This window comes from Urocitellus parryii, chromosome 4 (assembly GCF_045843805.1).
Source record: "Urocitellus parryii isolate mUroPar1 chromosome 4, mUroPar1.hap1, whole genome shotgun sequence".
In the NCBI taxonomy this organism is placed as follows: Eukaryota; Metazoa; Chordata; class Mammalia; order Rodentia; family Sciuridae; genus Urocitellus; species Urocitellus parryii.
In genome coordinates this window covers 184,101,463-184,119,061 of record NC_135534.1, presented here as the reverse complement: position 1 = coordinate 184,119,061, position 17,599 = coordinate 184,101,463, and the positions used below count along the sequence as shown (strand labels likewise).

Sequence of the window (17,599 nt, the reverse complement as noted above, 5' to 3'; positions counted from 1 at the left end):
GTTTGATATACTGTGGTTCATTTAATTCCCAAAAGGCTACGTAGAAGTTTTACTGTTATAACTGTTATTCCTCAAATGAGAGAACTATGACTCAGAGAAGTTAAGTAACCTGCCTGAGGTCACTCAGCTCCTAAATTCTGGTGCTCAGAAGTGAACCCAGTTGGGTTACACTGGATCAGCAAGCCAGGAGATTCCACCCTGTGCTGACTCAATTCTGTAATTCCATGTCCCCAGAGAGGGTAATTTTACCTTGATTACAGATTGTGAATAATACAATCTGTTGGCTCTAAGCCTTTACATGGGATTGAAATCAAATTAATATTCAATAAAAGCTCATTTTGATACTTTCATTAACAAATCTTCTTGACCAAGTCCAAGAGGAACCAGTCTTAGGATATGTTTTCATACAAGATGAAACTGTGGGAGAGTGAAGGTTTGTTCCATGTAGTTCACCTTCTCATTCTCCTCTGAGGAGGTAGACATGAGATGTTGATCATCCCTTCCTGAACTTCCTTCACTGAATATGAAATTCTGCATCATTGCAGATCTGGATTCGAATTCTGAGTCCTTCACTCATTGGCTGAGTGACCTTATGTAGGCTGCTTACCCCTCAAAATGAGGATGGTGCCTGCCTCAGGGGGTTGTTGGGGGGCCTCAGAGAAAAGCAGAATGTACACTGTTTTTAGTAGGTTTCAGCGAAGGTTACCTCCCTTTCCCCCACTTCCATTCCAGGCTATTCCTTTTCCAAAGGGTGTATCAAGGAGGGAGTGGGCTGGCTGGGACACCTGAGGAATACAGGAATGGTGCTCAGCTTGGATCACACCTGTGCTTTGCTTGCAGGCCAGTATGGAATTCCCAGGCCCTGGTATTTTCCTTGCACCAAGTCCTACTGGTTTGGTGAGGAAAGTGATGAGAAGAGCCACCCTGGTTCTAGCCAGAAGGGAATATCAGAAAGTAAGTACTGCTGTCCTGCCCTCCTCCAACCAAGTGCTCACAGGGGCAAGTGATGGATGGATCCTGCACTTTATGCTGAAGTCACTTTAAATAAGCCAGTCCTAAAAAACCAAAGGTCCAATGATTTCTCTGATAATTGGAAGCTAAACACAGCAAGGGGAAGAACCCACATGCAATAGATTAGACAATGGGGAAGGGAGGGAAGGGAGGGGGGGATAAGCAAAGGACAGACAGTGGAATCAATCTAACATAGTTTTCCCATGTTGGGTTATGAAAACAACACCGTGAATCCCACCACCATAATATCCATAAGAATGGGACTCTAACTAGAATATGATGTATACGTATTTTATGCTTCTATAATTATGTCAGAATGGATTCTGCTGTCATATATTAACTAAAAAGAAGCAATAAAAGTAAAATAAAATATTAAAAAAATAATAAATATACGAATGCACATAAAAAACCAAAATTACTTTAAAGACAAAGAAATCTTACACAATGTATCCCTTCCAAATTGTCCCACACCATTCATGTCCAAAGCTATGAACTTGATGGGGAGTCTTGTATGGGTCCCTGGGGAACATTTCCTGTTTTCTTGGCTCCTTGCAAAGTGTCTTTTGATCACTGTACCTTCACTTATTGCTCTCTTACTACCATGCTGTCCTGACAAGCTAGCAGGGAGAGGTAAAGGAAGCCTCGCTGCCTGCCTTGTCCTGGCAACCCATGTAAGAGCCTGGGTAGGTGGGCACCAAGAGTCAGCCTGTTTCTTTTTTTTTTTTTCTTTCTATTTTGTTATTTGATCTTTTTAGATACACATGACAGTAGCTTGTATTTTGACATCATATACCTACATGGAGTGTAGCTTATTCTAATTAGGATCCTTTCTTGTGGTTGTACATGATGTGGAGTTTCACTGGTGGTCTTTCTTAATGTTCTCACTGGTCAGTACTCAGAGGCCTGATCCTCGCTTGCTCCCAGCAGCAGGTAGAGATGCCCACAGCTCAGCAGAGGTTCTGCCTTCTGGGTTCTCTGTTTAGGTTTGCACTCAGTGTGGATCCTTCCCAAGTAGTTAGTAGGTCCCTCTTCTGCTGATCTCTTGTGTGTCCGTCCCCTGATGCCCAGTGGTAAACGTACGAAGCTCCTTCATGTGGCACACGTGCCACTGTTCTGCTGCTTCTCCTGCTCTTCCCACTCTCCTTCCCTGCCTCTTCTCTGCACCCAGCTCCTGTCAGCCACTTCTGGAACCTGGCACATTGTTCTCTGTCTCGGTACCTTTGTCTGTACGGTTTCCTCTGGGGGGCACCTTTTCTCCTGCTTTCCTGCTGTTTAAACTCCTCACTCTTCAAGATCTGGTCAGTATTCCCTCCCTGGAGCAGCCCTCCTAGATTCTCCTTCCTCTGAGCTTCTGTTGCATGTAAAACACACACACACACACACACACACCCTCAACATTTTCATATTAAAATAACTGTAGATTCACTGTGTAGAAAGGGTTCCCTGGAACCCTCCATCCAGTTTCCTCCAGTGGTGGGAGGAAAACCATGAAATTGACACTAGTACAAGTCACACCTTCATATTCCTCTAGTTTTGACATGCACTCAATCGTGTGTGGTTTTAGATATGTATAGTTTTCTCATGTGTACATTCATCAGCTCAGTCAAGGAGCAGAAGTATCCCATTACCACAAAGCTCTCTCCTGTTATCACTTAACAGTCCCAGCCACCTCCCTTCTTTGTGGCTCCCTGACACCTGTTAACCTAACCACTCATCTGTTTCCAATTTCTCCAATTTTTAAAATTTCCAGAATATTATGGAAATGGAACCATACAATGTAAATATCTCTCTCTCTGCCCCCTCTCTCTCTCTATAAAATCTCCCAGCAGAGTTTCCTAGAGATCCACTCAAATTGTGGTGTGCATCAACAGTTCATTCCTTTTCCTTGCTCAGTGGTATTCCATGGTATGCATGTCATAGTTCCATGGCATTTTCAGATGTGTTTTTAAAACAGCAGTTAGCATTCTGTATTTTAATTGCTAGTCAAGTCTTTCTTCCTTAATAGGCTGCAAATTTTGCTTTATCATTTAATTCTGACAACAGTGCCAAGAGGGGCCCTAAATAAATATGTATAGCTTCCTGCTTGCTTATAAAACCAGAGTGGCTATGGACAAAAGCCATTCTAAGAGTCCAAGTGCAGCCCTCTGTGTCTTTACATTCTACTTTCAATATACTCTGTGGGTTCATTCCTTTCTCCTCTCTTTTCTCACAGTCTGCATGGAAGAGGAACCGACCCACCTGAAGCTGGGTGTGTCCATTCAGAACCTGGTGAAGATTTACCGAGATGGCATGAAGGTGGCTGTTGATGGCCTGGCACTGAATTTTTATGAGGGCCAGATCACCTCCTTTCTGGGCCACAATGGAGCAGGGAAGACAACCACCATGTAAGAAGGGGAAGTGGCCGTAGAGTCTGCCACTAGAAGGTTCTGCGGTGTACTTAGAAATTCATAGCTGAGGAAATTGGGGTTGGTTGCTAGGGCAAGGATAGAGCACATGAGGAAGTGATAAGTGTAAAACATCATATAATCATAGTGTGCTTTCCAAGGGTTAGTCTTTGCTAGATGTTTTTTCTTCAGCCTAAAGCAGGGTGGGTGTTTTAATGGCCATCCCAGGTAGGGCTCAGAATTCTGCAGTGTTCTTGGAATCTGAGGCTATGACAGCTTTGAGAAAGGGTCTCCTTCTGAGCTGGTTTGGCCAGAAGTGTAAAGCAAAAATCTGGAAAGAAAGATTAGACACTGGAGGGAGATGGCAATTTCCAGGAACTCTGTCTCTAAGCAGATGTGGGAAGTGGGCTGTTGACTCCCATTGCCTTCCCTGGCACCCATGAGGACCTTCTGCCTGACAGCTTCCGGAATGGGTAAGGGCCACAAAACACTAGTTAGCCTCAGTGGCTTTCAGTATGGCCTCTCAACCATTCCAAAGGGTAGATCTTCGAGGGTGATGTTCTTTTCTTGTTTTTTTTTTTTTTTTTAAACATAAAATCAATATATTGTGGGCTGGGGATGTGGCTCAAGCGGTAGCGCGCTCACCTGGCATGTGTGCGGCCCGGGTTCGATCCTCAGCACCACATACCAAATCAATATATTGTGGATATAGCTGCTGAATATTTTTTTAAAAGACACTTGAATATCTTACCATCTAACACAAACATTATTACTATTATTATTATTATTATTATTACTGGTATCAGGGATTGAGCCCAGGGGAACTGAGCCACATCCCTAGCCCTTTTTATTTTTTGTTTTGAGACAGGGTCTTACTAAGTTGCTGAGGCTGGCGTTAAACTTTCAATCCTCCTGCTTCAGCCTCTTGAGCTGCTGGGATTATAGGCATGCACCACCAAACCCAATTTAAAACAGACATTGTTTTTTTTATCTTTTTGAATAATTTGTTTTGATCTGTTTTTCATGAACATAATTAATGTTAGGCATACAAAATACATCTCTTAAGGTTCACTTTCCATTGTATATTAGAGGCTTCATTTTTCAAATGCTCATATTTTGCTTTGTTGGGGATCTATTAGGGTCCATCATAAAGGAATAGAAGCAGGGGGTTGGTACCCCGTGCTCACCATTATGGGCTCTGCAGTGGTGGGGCGGGCCAGCCCTGATGCCTGCATTTGTTAATTTTGTCCTCAGGTCAATCCTGACTGGGTTGTTCCCTCCCACCTCCGGCACGGCCTACATCTTGGGAAAGGATATTCGCTCTGAGATGAGCACCATCCGGCAGAACCTGGGAGTCTGTCCCCAGCACAATGTGCTATTTGACATGTGAGTATCACAGTATGTTGAGAAGAGAGGCCCCTTTTTTGGATTTGGAAGTCATGGGTGAAATGGGAGTTAGGCATTTTGCCTTCTTTGGAGATAGCAGTTCTTATCTCTTTAGACACATTGAGATCTGTTTTAGGAAAAGTCAGGGGTGACTATTAGGCAGGAGATGTCACTTCAGTTCAGATGGCTGACGGGGGCTTGGGAAGCAGTGGACTTCATCATGTGCTTCTGGAAGGTCTTTCATCCCATCCTCTCCCCTGCTGCACCTGTCTCTAAAGTTCTGGTTCATTGACCATCCCCGTCTCCACCACCAATCCCTGGCAGGGCCTAAGGACACTTGGTAGCATGGTCCTGTGTTTATGGCTCATGACATTTGCTTCCACTCAGCTTGTCCCATCTGCAGGTGAGACCCCAGAGAGCCCTCGTAGTTGATCAGAGAAAACCTAAGACAGAAAACCCATTTTTTTCTATCTAAAGTGAGCAGTTTGAGCTTCTGGCTCCCTAGGAACCTGCTTTTGCTCAGAGTCTGAGTTCTTTGAGATTCAGGGGATGCTTCTCCAGGTTAATGCTGACCCAGCATGGTTAATGGAACTATGGGTAAGACTTTTGAGGACCTGAAAAATAAATTGCAATTGCTGATGCCTGGTGGCCAGCCCTGTGAAGAGTAGGTTGGAAATGATCTGTTACCTCTAAGTTTTGACTTCCTGAGAAGCTCATGTTGTTGTTGTCTGTTGTTCTACCTTGAATCTTTCCTTTTGATTATTTTCTAGAAATTGATAATTAAGGGGATAAGTACTGGGGATTGATATGGGAAAAGATGATATATGCAATTATGAACATGTCAAAACAAAATCTACTATTATGCATAATTACGATGCACTGAAAATAAAAATAAAAGAAATTGATAAGTCGAAAAAGAAATGTAGGAATGAGGTGGGAGAGAAGGAAAACATGCACATTCTTTTCTGTCCTGGGTCAGGAGACACTATATTCTGGTGCGTCCTGCAGGGCCCAGAGCTGACCTGCCCCTCTGTCCCCAGGCTTACTGTGGAAGAGCACATTTGGTTCTATGCCTGCCTGAAGGGACTTTCCCAGAAGCATGTGAAAGCAGAGATGGAACAAATGGCCCTGGATGTTGGTCTGCCACCCAGCAAGCTGAAAAGCAAAACAAGTCAGTTGTCAGGTGAGGCCCTGAGCACCTTCCCTGTCTTTCCCCTTCCGCCTCCACCTATCCATACACAGAGGAAAAGCTGCCCAGGGTCCCAGGTAGGGTGGAAGGTAACAGACCCTTTTCCTGGGCTATGTCCCCAGATGGGTACCTGTCTTCATCTCTCCCCCCCCCCCTCCTCCTTCATTCACCATGTGGCGCTGGTTCTGGAGCCTATCTCTTGCTCTGTCTTATAGGTGGGATGCAGAGAAAGCTGTCTGTGGCCTTGGCCTTTGTTGGGGGGTCCAAGGTTGTCATTCTGGATGAGCCCACAGCTGGTGTGGATCCCTACTCCCGCAGGGGAATATGGGAGCTGCTGCTGAAATACCGACAAGGTAACCAACGTGTACTCTGAGTCATGGATTTGGGGAGAGAAGTGTTCTTGAGAAGTCTGGCTGTGTCTCGTGGCTGCTCTTGCGGGGGTAACAGAATTGCTTCTCCAGGAAAAAAAAAATGGAACTTTTCTTAAAGCTCAGTGTCTGCCTTTAGTATGGATATGGAAGACCTGGTTGTAAGATACTTGAAGCTTATGCTTCATTACCTAGGGGCCTGCAAGAATAGAAATGGTATAGACTTACACGGGTATATCGTGATTATACTACGCTAAGATAGATTCCTGAGAGCAGAGGCTCTGTTCATTGTTTTGTCCCTAACTTGTTGCACTAATTTTGTTTGTTCAAAGAGTGGATGAATAAATGAATGGAATGGGAAAGGACAAGAACGTGTTTGGCAGTGTGCTTAGAGCTTGTGCAGCCCTGATACTTTGGAAAAAAATCACTTAGCTTGGCCCCATTTCCTTATCTGTAATAAGAGTGGTGCTTACCTCATGAAGGGTAAAATTAATTAAAGAATATACATAAACCACCTAATATGCTTTCTGACACCTTGCAAGTTCCAGATAAATGCATTACCAGCCTCGGGGTCATGGCCAGAGGGTTGAAGTCAGCTTTCAGTCTTTTTTGCCTACACCCCTGCCAATGTCTCTATAGTCCTTGCTACTACAATCAATGAGAAAAGACAGGACTCACGTGTCCCACATCCTTGTATTGTGTCTGGCAGGCCGCACCATTATTCTCTCCACACACCACATGGATGAAGCAGACATCCTGGGGGACAGGATTGCCATCATTTCCCATGGGAAGTTGTGCTGTGTGGGCTCCTCCCTGTTTTTGAAGAACCAGCTGGGAACAGGCTACTACCTGACACTGGTCAAGAAAGATGTGGAATCCTCCCTGAGTTCCTGCCGAAATAGCAGCAGCACTGTGTCATACCTGAAAAAGGTGAGCTGCGGTCTCAGTGCTGGGCTGGGCCGTTGGGACTTATTGGCTGGCTGCAGATGGCTTGTCCACCTCTGCCCCATTCACCCAAGTTGTGGCCACTGTCTCCCTGCTCTGTACCCTTTCACATCATACTGCCTATGTGGAAAGTTCTAGAGCCCTCTGTTCTCGTAGTGCTAGTTTTGTTGAGTCCCATTTTTCCTTTTTCCTATTCAATGAGCAATGGAGAATGTCCTTTCAGGACTTTATTGTGTTGCAGAAAAGAGACTAGCTAAGAGGTAAGAGATGGCTAAAAAATGTCCTGCTATTCCTGCTTATTATCTTTAAATCTCATTGATTTTTTACTTTTGAACTATAAAACACAAATATTTATGAAGCACTTATTTCAGACCACACAGACTGGGTGTAAAAGAAAATAATAATAGTTATTGTTTTGTCACATTTTTTTTTCCCCATCTGTCATCTCAGAGTACAGAGCAATCCTAGGAAGACAGTACATGATTACTATCCCAGATGAGGGAAGTGAGACCTGTAGGGATTTGTTAGCTTATTTAAAGTCATCTAAAAAATAAATAGCAGGTAGGACTAGAACCCCCAAACCAGACATGTTCTCTTTCATAGTACATGCCTGAGATTTATTCATGGATTGAAACCAGTGGCACCTGATACATCTTAATCCTAACCTTGAACTCTGTCCACTTACTTACCTTTTAACTAAAGCCTCCTTACTAAAGTGTGGTATGAGGACCAGCAGCATCAGGATTATCTGGGAACTTGTTAGAAATGCAATAACTTGGGTCCAATTCAGACCTATTGAGTCAGAATCTGCATTTTAATGGGGTCCTGGAATGGTTGAACATATGTTAAAGCTTAGGTTGCATTGAATTAGACAAGTAGCCAGATAAATCCCATGCCTGCAATGATTGGCAAATCCTGGTTGCACTGTTCCTGCCAAGCCACAGTTCTGTTGGTAGCTCATAACTCACCCGAGGAAGAGAGGCTGTCCACATGGCACACACATCACACGGTGGCCTCTAAAGCCCTGGCTTCCAGCTTCATGCACACCAGGAAAAGCTTTTGCTGCAGTTCTTACACAATAGAGCTTCTGGAAACCCTCGCTGGCAAAGGTGGTGATGGCTGTACCTTGCTTGGTCCCTGACCCATTCTCACCTCCTTCTTTGCCATCAGGAGGACAGTGTTTCTCAGAGCAGTTCTGATGCTGGCCTGGGCAGCGACCATGAAAGTGACACGCTGACCATCGGTAAGGACTCTGGGGTTTCTCATTCAGGTGGTGCCTGAGCTTCCCCCAGCTGGGCAGAGTGGAGGCAGAGGAGGAGAGGTGCAGAGGCTGGTGGCGCTGACTCAAGGTTTGCTGCTGGGCTGGGCTGGGCTGGGCGGCTGTGGGAGTGGATGCAGCTTGGTGGTGGTGGCCTAATGCTTGCTGGGGAGCCTGGGGCTTGGTCTGGGAGCTGGCAGGGCAGTGTCCCAGAGAACTGAGATGACTGGGGTTTGGGGAATCCCTTAGGGGAGTGGATCTGGCTGGACACCAAATGAGCCATTGAGTGTCAAGCCAGCAGGGAGGGATTTGAACTTAGATACTAAGGAAGGTGAGAGCCCAGGAGATAAGAAACAGCCTTTTAGGCTTTTTTTGGCAGTGCATATGGGAGCCCAGTGTCGCCAGTAGCATGTGGAACAGAAATCATGACCTGGCCATCTCTGCTCAGTTCTAACAGCTGGCTTTTTCCAGGAAGACTTCTGCTTCTATGAACTGTTTGGTTAGCCTCTATTGAGGTAAATAGGGGGAAGCTCCCTTTGAAAGAAAGCTTAGGAAAGGCTGAAAAATCTATGATTTTTTTACTAAAGAATCCCAGCGTGTAAGCTGTAGACACCAGATTTTCAACCTCAGCAAGTCACCCATTCATCCATAACCCATGGAGTACCCACAGTGTGCCTAGTTGTGGTGATATAAAGTGAATGAGATACAATTCTTGTCCCCTGGAATTATTGGAGTTGAGCATGTGGAATGGCTAAAATATCTTGGACAGTGTGGTGTATAAGCAGCAGGCTTCTGAGGAGTAGGCAAAGGGGATGACTGGCCTTTGCTGTGGAGCCTCTGAAATGACTGAACCATCTTTAACTGTGGTCCTTGCAGATGTCTCAGCCATCTCCAACCTCATCAGGAAGCATGTGTCTGAAGCCCGGCTAGTGGAAGACATTGGGCATGAGTTGACCTACGTACTGCCATATGAAGCTGCTAAGGAGGGGGCATTTGTGGAACTCTTCCATGAGATCGATGACCGGCTCTCAGACCTGGGCATATCCAGTTATGGCATCTCAGAGACTACCTTGGAAGAAGTAAGTTGGGTGGCTGACTGTCAAGTATAGCAGCCCCAACCACCTCAAGGTCAGACAGGAAGGAAACAGGATCACCATGGGGTTGGTCATTGAGATTTTAGGTCATTAATATCTGGGTAATGTTGGCCACAGTGAACCAATTAAGATTGTAGTGGGAGATAGCAGGCAGGAAAGAAGTACTAGGATTGCCCCTGGTGTGGTTGTGTTAACTGGACTTATGCATCATAAGAAATGACCGACATTTATAGTCTACTAGGGCCAGGTGCCGAGCTGTATGTTTTTGGTGTTTCTTTTTGATTTGCTTTTTTAAATCTTTGTAATCTTGTGTAATCCTCATGACAAGACAAGAAAATTAACTAATCAGGGATGTTGAGTTGGGATTCAGAATGGGAAGTTTGGGCTTCAAAACCCAGGTTGTTTTTATGAAGTAGTAATTCCTCCCTTTAGAGACACATCACAGACTTTGAGGGCTGGAAGGGCTATAAAAGTTGTCTGGCCTGGTGATTCCATGCTAGATTGTGTAGTAGCCATGTGAGGATATTACTGACAATAAAAATTCCAAGTCTCAATTCTAGTGTCTTTGAATTAGGATTTCTGGAAGTAAGGCCTTACATCTGTACTTCCACTGCATATGTCGTACACAGTGGTCTATAGACAAGAGTTTGGAAATCAGTGGCTTCATTCAGATTCTCCTCTGATGTTTGGACCTCTGCCATGATATTTCTACTGATGGGGAGCCCATGTCTTCCTGACCATTCGGTCTTGACTAACTTAGCACAGTGCTGTTCTACTAAAAGATTTGAAGCCACAGCCTGTAAGAAACCACTTTACTCATTTCCTATAGGTTCCTAACAGATTTCCTCTGTCTCAGTGTCCTGATGTCATAGCTGTGTTTTGAAAGTGATTGTCAGGACTGATAGTTCTCACCACTAAGGGAATGTTTTCTGGCAAAAATACCTCCCAAATAACTCTGATCAAGTGTTATTAGTAAATGTAGCTTTTACTTTCTTTGTCTTAGAGGTGGTAATATGCAAGTCAATAATATAGTCAAGGTAGTGATGGCTATTCTCATAATGTTGGTACTTATATTGTCACCAACTCTAATTTTTCAGATATTCCTCAAAGTGGCTGAAGAGAGTGGGGTGGATGCTGAGACTTCAGGTAACCCTTTTGAGAGGGACTATACAGTCTGGCTAGAGTCTTGGGCAGGCAAACTTCACTCACCAGTGTTGTACCTTTCTCTTCATATTGTTCTTTTTATTTTTTATTTTGATTTTTTCCCCTTACACTGTTCTAATACAATCCCATTTTTAGAGTATATGTTTGTTATAGGTAGAGAAGGTTTGTTTTGTTTCAAATAAAGTAAAATGAGGGATTCCTTCCTTTTGCCTTCAGATGGTACCTTGCCAGCGAGACGAAACCGACGGGCCTTTGGAGACAAGCAGAGCTGCCTTCGCCCATTTACTGAAGATGATGCTATTGATCCCAATGATTCTGATATAGACCCAGGTTCGTTTGGGCAAGATCTAGGTTCTATTGTTTGAAGAAGAATTTCTCCTTTATGTTCTTCTCAGCTGGTTGTTATTTTTTTTTTTTTTTTTTTTTTTTGATGAACAAGATGATAGATTCCCTGGAGGGTCCAGAAGGAAGTGGAAAAATGAGAAAAGCCGCTTGTCTTTTTCCAGCTTTGTGCATGTGTTTAGGTCAAACATGAAAGAGCCCATCCTCATCGTTCCTTCAGTTAGCTGAGATCTTAAGATGCACATATTAAAAAAGGACTGCTCTTTTATTGTCTTTTCTGTAGGGTTCAAGTTTCTTGCATACATTAAGTGTTTTATTGTTGAATAAGTATTTATTGAATGGATGAATGATTTTGAGAAAGTCAGGGAGGGTAATTTGCTTTCAGTTAATGTGCCCTTAGATGTAGGTATTTTGGATGACTGTGTCCTTGTGTGTTTGAAATGAAAAGGAGAGGTAAGAAATCAAACAAATTTGATGTCAGAGTGTCTCTGTTAGGAATCATTCATTTCAGACAAGAATTTCTACATGATTTTTATGAACAGAGAATTTTCTCACTGTCCCAGTCCATGGTCACATGAGCATGTGGCTCTTGTGTTCTCCCTGACTTCATGCATTGTTAGTACTTAGATCACTTCAAATGTGTCCATTTTTTACCAAAAATATAAAAGATTAGAGACTGCCATTGTGTGTTCTCAAGTGTGTTCATCTGCATACATGGCTTGTTCCATAGAATAATCTGTAAGAAATCAACAGTGTCTCCACTCATCTGAATGATGGGTAACATCATATCATCAATGATGATAACACCCAGGTAGAAATGTGTGAACATCTCTGCAGTAGTCTCAAGGCACCTTCATTCTCTGTACTCACCAGACGAGGACTGAAAGACAGAAATTGCTCCTGTTGGACATGTTGAGTCATTAGTTTTTCTTGAATATAGAGTTGTCATGAAAACCCTTTACCTCTGTGAGATACTTTCAGTTTCAAACACAAGCCTCCAAATGGTTTCTGAAGATCTTAGAAGAAGGAATATATCAGGTCAAAAACACCTAACATAATAGGTGACCTTCAGTGTTGGCTTCTTGCAGAATCCAGGGAGACAGACCTGCTCAGCGGGATGGATGGTAAAGGCTCCTATCAGGTGAAGGGCTGGAAACTCACACAGCAACAGTTTGTGGCTCTTTTGTGGAAGAGGCTGCTGATCGCCAGACGGAGTAGAAAAGGATTCTTCGCTCAGGTGAAATATGCTGGTTTCTGGCTTCATGCAGGGGCTGCACACTCTCTGACCAGTGAAAGCAGAATGCTGCTGTAGTCAAGATATAGATATTGGCGCTAGATTATCTGTATTTCCATCCCAGTTCTATTTCTTACCAGTTGTGTGTCTGCCAGCAAATGACTTCTCCAGGCCTCAGTCTCCTCACCTGAAAAATAGAGATAATAATGTGCCTATGACACCATGTTATCCTGAGGATAAACATGAATAAATGCTTAGAATGGAGTCTGATGCTTGGGTTTAGGGGTATGTATGTGTGTATGTGTGTATGTCTTTTATTTTAGAGAACAACATAAAAAGGATCAGAGTTTAGAAAAACTGTTAGGTAAATTCAGCTATCATAACATAAGTGATGTTATGCTCAGATGCACTTGACATATGCACTTATTAGAAACATGATTTTTCTCTAAGTTGATGTTTAACTCAAATGATAAAAAGATACCCAGAGAGATCAGAATGTAACCGGCAAAGAGAAAAGACTTATACTACTGCCTTCAAGTCAGAGTTTGTATGCTCACTTGCTTAGTTAGAAGAGTTAAAATTATTTCACTCTGTAAAAATTAAGAAATGTGGAGAAAAGTTTATAGAGAGTCTTCCTTACAGACTGTATGTATGATACTAAGAGTATGAGTTTGGGACATACAGACCTGGATTTGAAGTCTGGTTGTGTTATTAGCTGGCGTTGTGACCATGAGCAAGTAACTTGACTCTCTGATCTTTAATAACTGAGTTTTTGGATAGTGCCAGTGATAGTAACACCATAAATAACAACATAGGGTAGTAATGATAATTAAGATAATTATCATTAGAGTACTTTCCAGTAGAATTGCTCACTTAATGATAATTTTCTGCATTGAAGCCCAAGAGCCAGAGTCAATATGAATCTTTAAGTTTTTAAAGGATAAGTTTCTCAGCAATAAATGGAAAGACCTTTGAGTTTACTTGTAAAATGTGTATGAGTCATTGTTTTCAGAGTAGGTTTGTAGAAAGTTTGAGGAATTTCAAGAAGGAGTTGCGTATTGATGCTTTGAGAGGTGATCATGGCAGACAATGGCTGCTATTGCTTGTGATTGGAGTCACTGCTTTTAAGAACTGGTTTCAGGATTATGGGATCTGATCTCTTCTCAGTCCTCAGATTTTAATGAGAATACTGAGGCCCTATAGTGGTGATGTCATGTGGGTACACTTGTAGTAGTGTCAGACCCAGGATTCAGGACTTGTGGCTCCTAGTCCAGGGCTTGTTCACTCAGTTTTCTTCTGAGCTGAACTGCGCTCATGGCCTAGTGTGGTCTTTCTCAGTCTTCAGGGGAAGAAATGCAGGACTCAGCATTCTGAGTCACCCTAACGTGGGGTTGCTCTTTACTCTGTGAAGTTCCTAGCCTAGTGCTTCTGCCAGGTGACTAGAGACTCTGGCGTTGTGCTGCCAGATTCTAGAAAGTCCTGGAGGGAAGATATTTAGTGTTCAGGATCCATTGTTTTCACTCTGCCCACAAGGCCTTGGGCCAGCCATGGGCCCTGTCACCCTCCTTCCTGTGCTGCCTGGTCTGGGAACCTGGCTGGACTTGCAGGGATTTGCTCCTTGGACTTCTTTCTAACCTTATCTTTTCCTGCCATCCCCTTGCCCCCTCCATTGCCTGGTTACAGATTGTCCTGCCAGCTGTGTTTGTCTGCATTGCCCTGGTGTTCAGCTTGATTGTGCCACCCTTTGGCAAGTACCCTAGCCTGGAACTTCAGCCCTGGATGTACAATGAGCAGTATACATTTGTCAGGTACGTGTTTGTCTTCTGGGCCCAGGGGAGAGGAGGGTTCAAGTAGATCAAGGGTGATCACTGTGCTGAGGGTCAAAAGAACAGAGTCAAGAATTGCACAGTGGAAGGGGTTTTACCAGCTGTGCCTCAGGTCCCTGTGTAAGCTACTACTGCATTCGAAGAACAACAGTGAGCTACCCTTGACTTAGCAGCTAGTCCTCTCTTGGACATTTCACCCCTTCTCCTTATACTGCGAGTGTCAGGACAACCCTGCATATTTTAGATGATATGCCCTTGATAAAATCTAAAATTGTTATAAAATATTTGTATTTTTAGAGTCATGTTTTAATTTTGTTATCTAGTCATAGGGCTTCCATACAATGTCAAAACAGAAGCTTCACATTCTTATTTTCTACATAGTATAATTCATGTAATTATTACCTACTCTTTAAATTTATGGTTTTAGCTAATGTTAATGATTGGCAAAAATACTTTCTACTCCATAGTAATCCTATGCATGAAATAAAAGGACAAAGGAATTTCTGGATATTGTTTGGCAAAGGTTTTCTGGGATTTATAGGTGTATAGATAGGAGAGATATATAAGTGATATATAGAAGAGGTTTTAAAATGAAAATAACATATACTAAACATATGAATTTGTCTCTTTTTCTCCAAACTATGCTTTCTTCTTAATTCAGGTTTACTTGCCTTTTCCCCTTCCTAGCTGTTGACCTTGTATCGCCTGTAGCTATAAAATATGGCATGTGTTTGTGACCTGTGCCTATTATTTTTTGTACTTTCGAGTTGTGCACACAGTCAATAAAATCTGCCTGACCTTCCTGAAAAATACTGGTTATCTGGGCCAAATGGATAATTGTGAAAGTAATTTTGAAATACTGATCCTTAATGAGTCTCATTACTTCAAATTACAATATATATGTAAATGTGTGTATATGTGTGCATAGGTACACACAGGTACACACATCTTCATACATATTCCAGTTTGGGGTGCTGTATACTACCCAGATGCTGAATATATGGCCAGAGTCCAAGATCCTCATACCTAGTTTCTGTGTTTTATTCATTTTGCTTTTAAGAGCCTGGAATCCAGGAAGTACTTAATAGAGTGTTTAATTTAGAAAACTTTCATTTCTCCCTGTTCCTGGTTTAAATGAATTACTGAGATGGTTGCTTCCCATGTATTCACAGTAATGATGCTCCTGAGGACACTGGCACCCAGCAACTCTTGAATGCCCTCACCAAAGACCCTGGTTTTGGGACCCGGTGTATGGAAGGAAACCCAATCCCGTGAGTGTCACTTTCGACATAAGCTGTCTTCTCATGCCTGCCATCTGGTTTGATTTCTGATATACTGCACTTATCAATTGCATGCCACATTGTAACCACTATTATTTGTCTTTTGAATTACTTTTTATTTTTAAAAAGTGAATATAATAACCTAATCAGACCCATCTAGGAACATTTAGAGAGACTTCTAACATCCTGCAAAGGAAATCATTAAAGACATTTGTTTACTTCTTTAGAACATTAATATTTAATTTAAATAGCACTTTATACTTACTAAATGCTTTTCTCACTTCTACCCCCAACTCCTGTATTTTAGTGCAACAATAGGCTGCCATTGTATATAATTTGCAATTTTGCTCATCAGCTTCTTCATCTTAACAACCTGAAAAGATAAAATAGATTTTTCTAAGAGGGGACACTTTCTTGTTCCATTGCATATTTTTTCTTCAGGATAATGCTTTATTCTTTTATTAAACAACTTTCAGCGTAATGAGTGTATATTTGTTATGTACCAAATAATCACAGTTGTTATGTCTTTCCTTGATACTCATATAGTCCCATATTAAGCAAATGGGAACCCTTTCAGGTTAGCTCCTGTGTCCCTTTAAACCAGTGTCAGTACTTGAACATTCAGGAACATTTGACCTTAATGTATTAGGTTTACTTCTTATTTCCTGCCTTAGGTCTGGAACCAGATATTCATCCAAGATTTTTAGTGTCTTTTAATAGGAAGCAGTATTTATTTTATTTTAAATTTTGATTTGTTACATATGACAACAGAATGCATTACAATTTATATTACACATATAGAGTACAATTTTTCATATCTCTGGTTGTACACAAAGTAGAGTCACATCCTTAGAGTCACATCCTTCGTGTCTTCTTACATTTACTTAGGGTAATGATGACCATCGAATTCCACCATTTTTCCTACCCCTCTGTTCCCTCCTTTCTCCTCCCTCCTCTTTTCCCCTTTGCCCTATCTAGAGTTTATTTAATCCTCCCATTGCACCCTCCCCCCCGCTGGCATATTATGAATCAGCATCCTTAAATCAGAGAAATCATTTGGCATTTGTTTTTTGGGGATTGGCTAATTTCACTTAGCATTATATTCTCCAGCTTCATCCATTTACCTGCAAATGCAATGATTTATTTTCTCTTTTAATGCTGAATGCTGAATAATATTCCATTGTGTATATATACCACATTCTATATCTATTCATCTACTGAAGGGCATCTAGATTGGTTCCACAGTTTTAGCTATTGTGAATTGTGCTGCTATAAACATTGATGTGGCTGTGTCCTTGTAGTATGCTGTTTTTAAGTCCTTTGGGTGTAGACCGAGGAGTGAGATAGCTGGGTCAAATGGCGATTCCATTCCCAGTTTTCCAAGGATTCTCCATACTGCTTTCCATATTGGCTGCACCAATTTGCAGCCCCACCAGCAATGTACGAGTGTGTCTTTTTCCCCATATCCTCGCCAACACTTACTGTTGTTTGTATTCTCAATAGTTGCCATTCTGACTGGAGTGAGATAAAATCTTAGTTTTGATTTGCATTTCACTAATTGCTAGAGATGTTGAACATTTTTTCATATATTTGTTGATTTATTGTATATCCTCTTCTGAGAAGTGTCTGTTTGGTTTCTTGGCCCATTTATTGATTGGGTTATTTGGTTTTTTGGTGTTAAGATTTTTGAGTTCTTTATTCTAGAGATTAGTGCTCTATCTGACGTGCGTGTGGTAAGAATTTGTTCCCAATTAATAGGCTCTCTATTTACCGCATTGATTGTTTCTTTTGCTGAAAAGAAACTTTTTAGTTTGAATCTATTCCATTTATTGATTCTTGATATTAGTTCTTGCACTATAGGAGTCTTATTGAGGAAGTTGGGCCCTAATCTGACACGATGGAGATTTGGGCCTACTTTTTCTTCTAATAGATGCAGTGTCTCTTGGTTTAATTCCTAGGTCCTTGATCCACTTTGAGTTTTTTTTTTCTTTTTTTACTACATTTATTTATTTATATGTGGTGCTGAGGATTGAACCCAGGGCTTCGCATGCCTTGCGCGTGCTAGGCGAGCGCTCTGCCACTGAGCCACAAACCTAGCCCCGCCTCCATACACTTTGA

General features: G+C 42.2%; 1 protein-coding gene across 1 annotated transcript in view; it reads left to right on the top strand.

Annotated features, from left to right (window-relative positions):
• Abca1 (ATP binding cassette subfamily A member 1) overlaps positions 1-17,599 on the top strand; it is a 132,599-nt gene that overhangs the window by 87,032 nt on the left and 27,968 nt on the right. Inside the window, exons 18-30 of the mRNA XM_026414625.2 lie at positions 841-954; positions 3,224-3,395; positions 4,650-4,781; positions 5,822-5,964; positions 6,186-6,323; positions 7,048-7,268; positions 8,454-8,526; positions 9,418-9,620; positions 10,733-10,781; positions 11,016-11,129; positions 12,230-12,378; positions 14,059-14,183; positions 15,374-15,472. Coding sequence (XP_026270410.2) covers positions 841-954; positions 3,224-3,395; positions 4,650-4,781; positions 5,822-5,964; positions 6,186-6,323; positions 7,048-7,268; positions 8,454-8,526; positions 9,418-9,620; positions 10,733-10,781; positions 11,016-11,129; positions 12,230-12,378; positions 14,059-14,183; positions 15,374-15,472 — 1,732 coding nt within the window. The remainder of the gene's footprint in view (positions 1-840; positions 955-3,223; positions 3,396-4,649; positions 4,782-5,821; positions 5,965-6,185; positions 6,324-7,047; positions 7,269-8,453; positions 8,527-9,417; positions 9,621-10,732; positions 10,782-11,015; positions 11,130-12,229; positions 12,379-14,058; positions 14,184-15,373; positions 15,473-17,599) is intronic.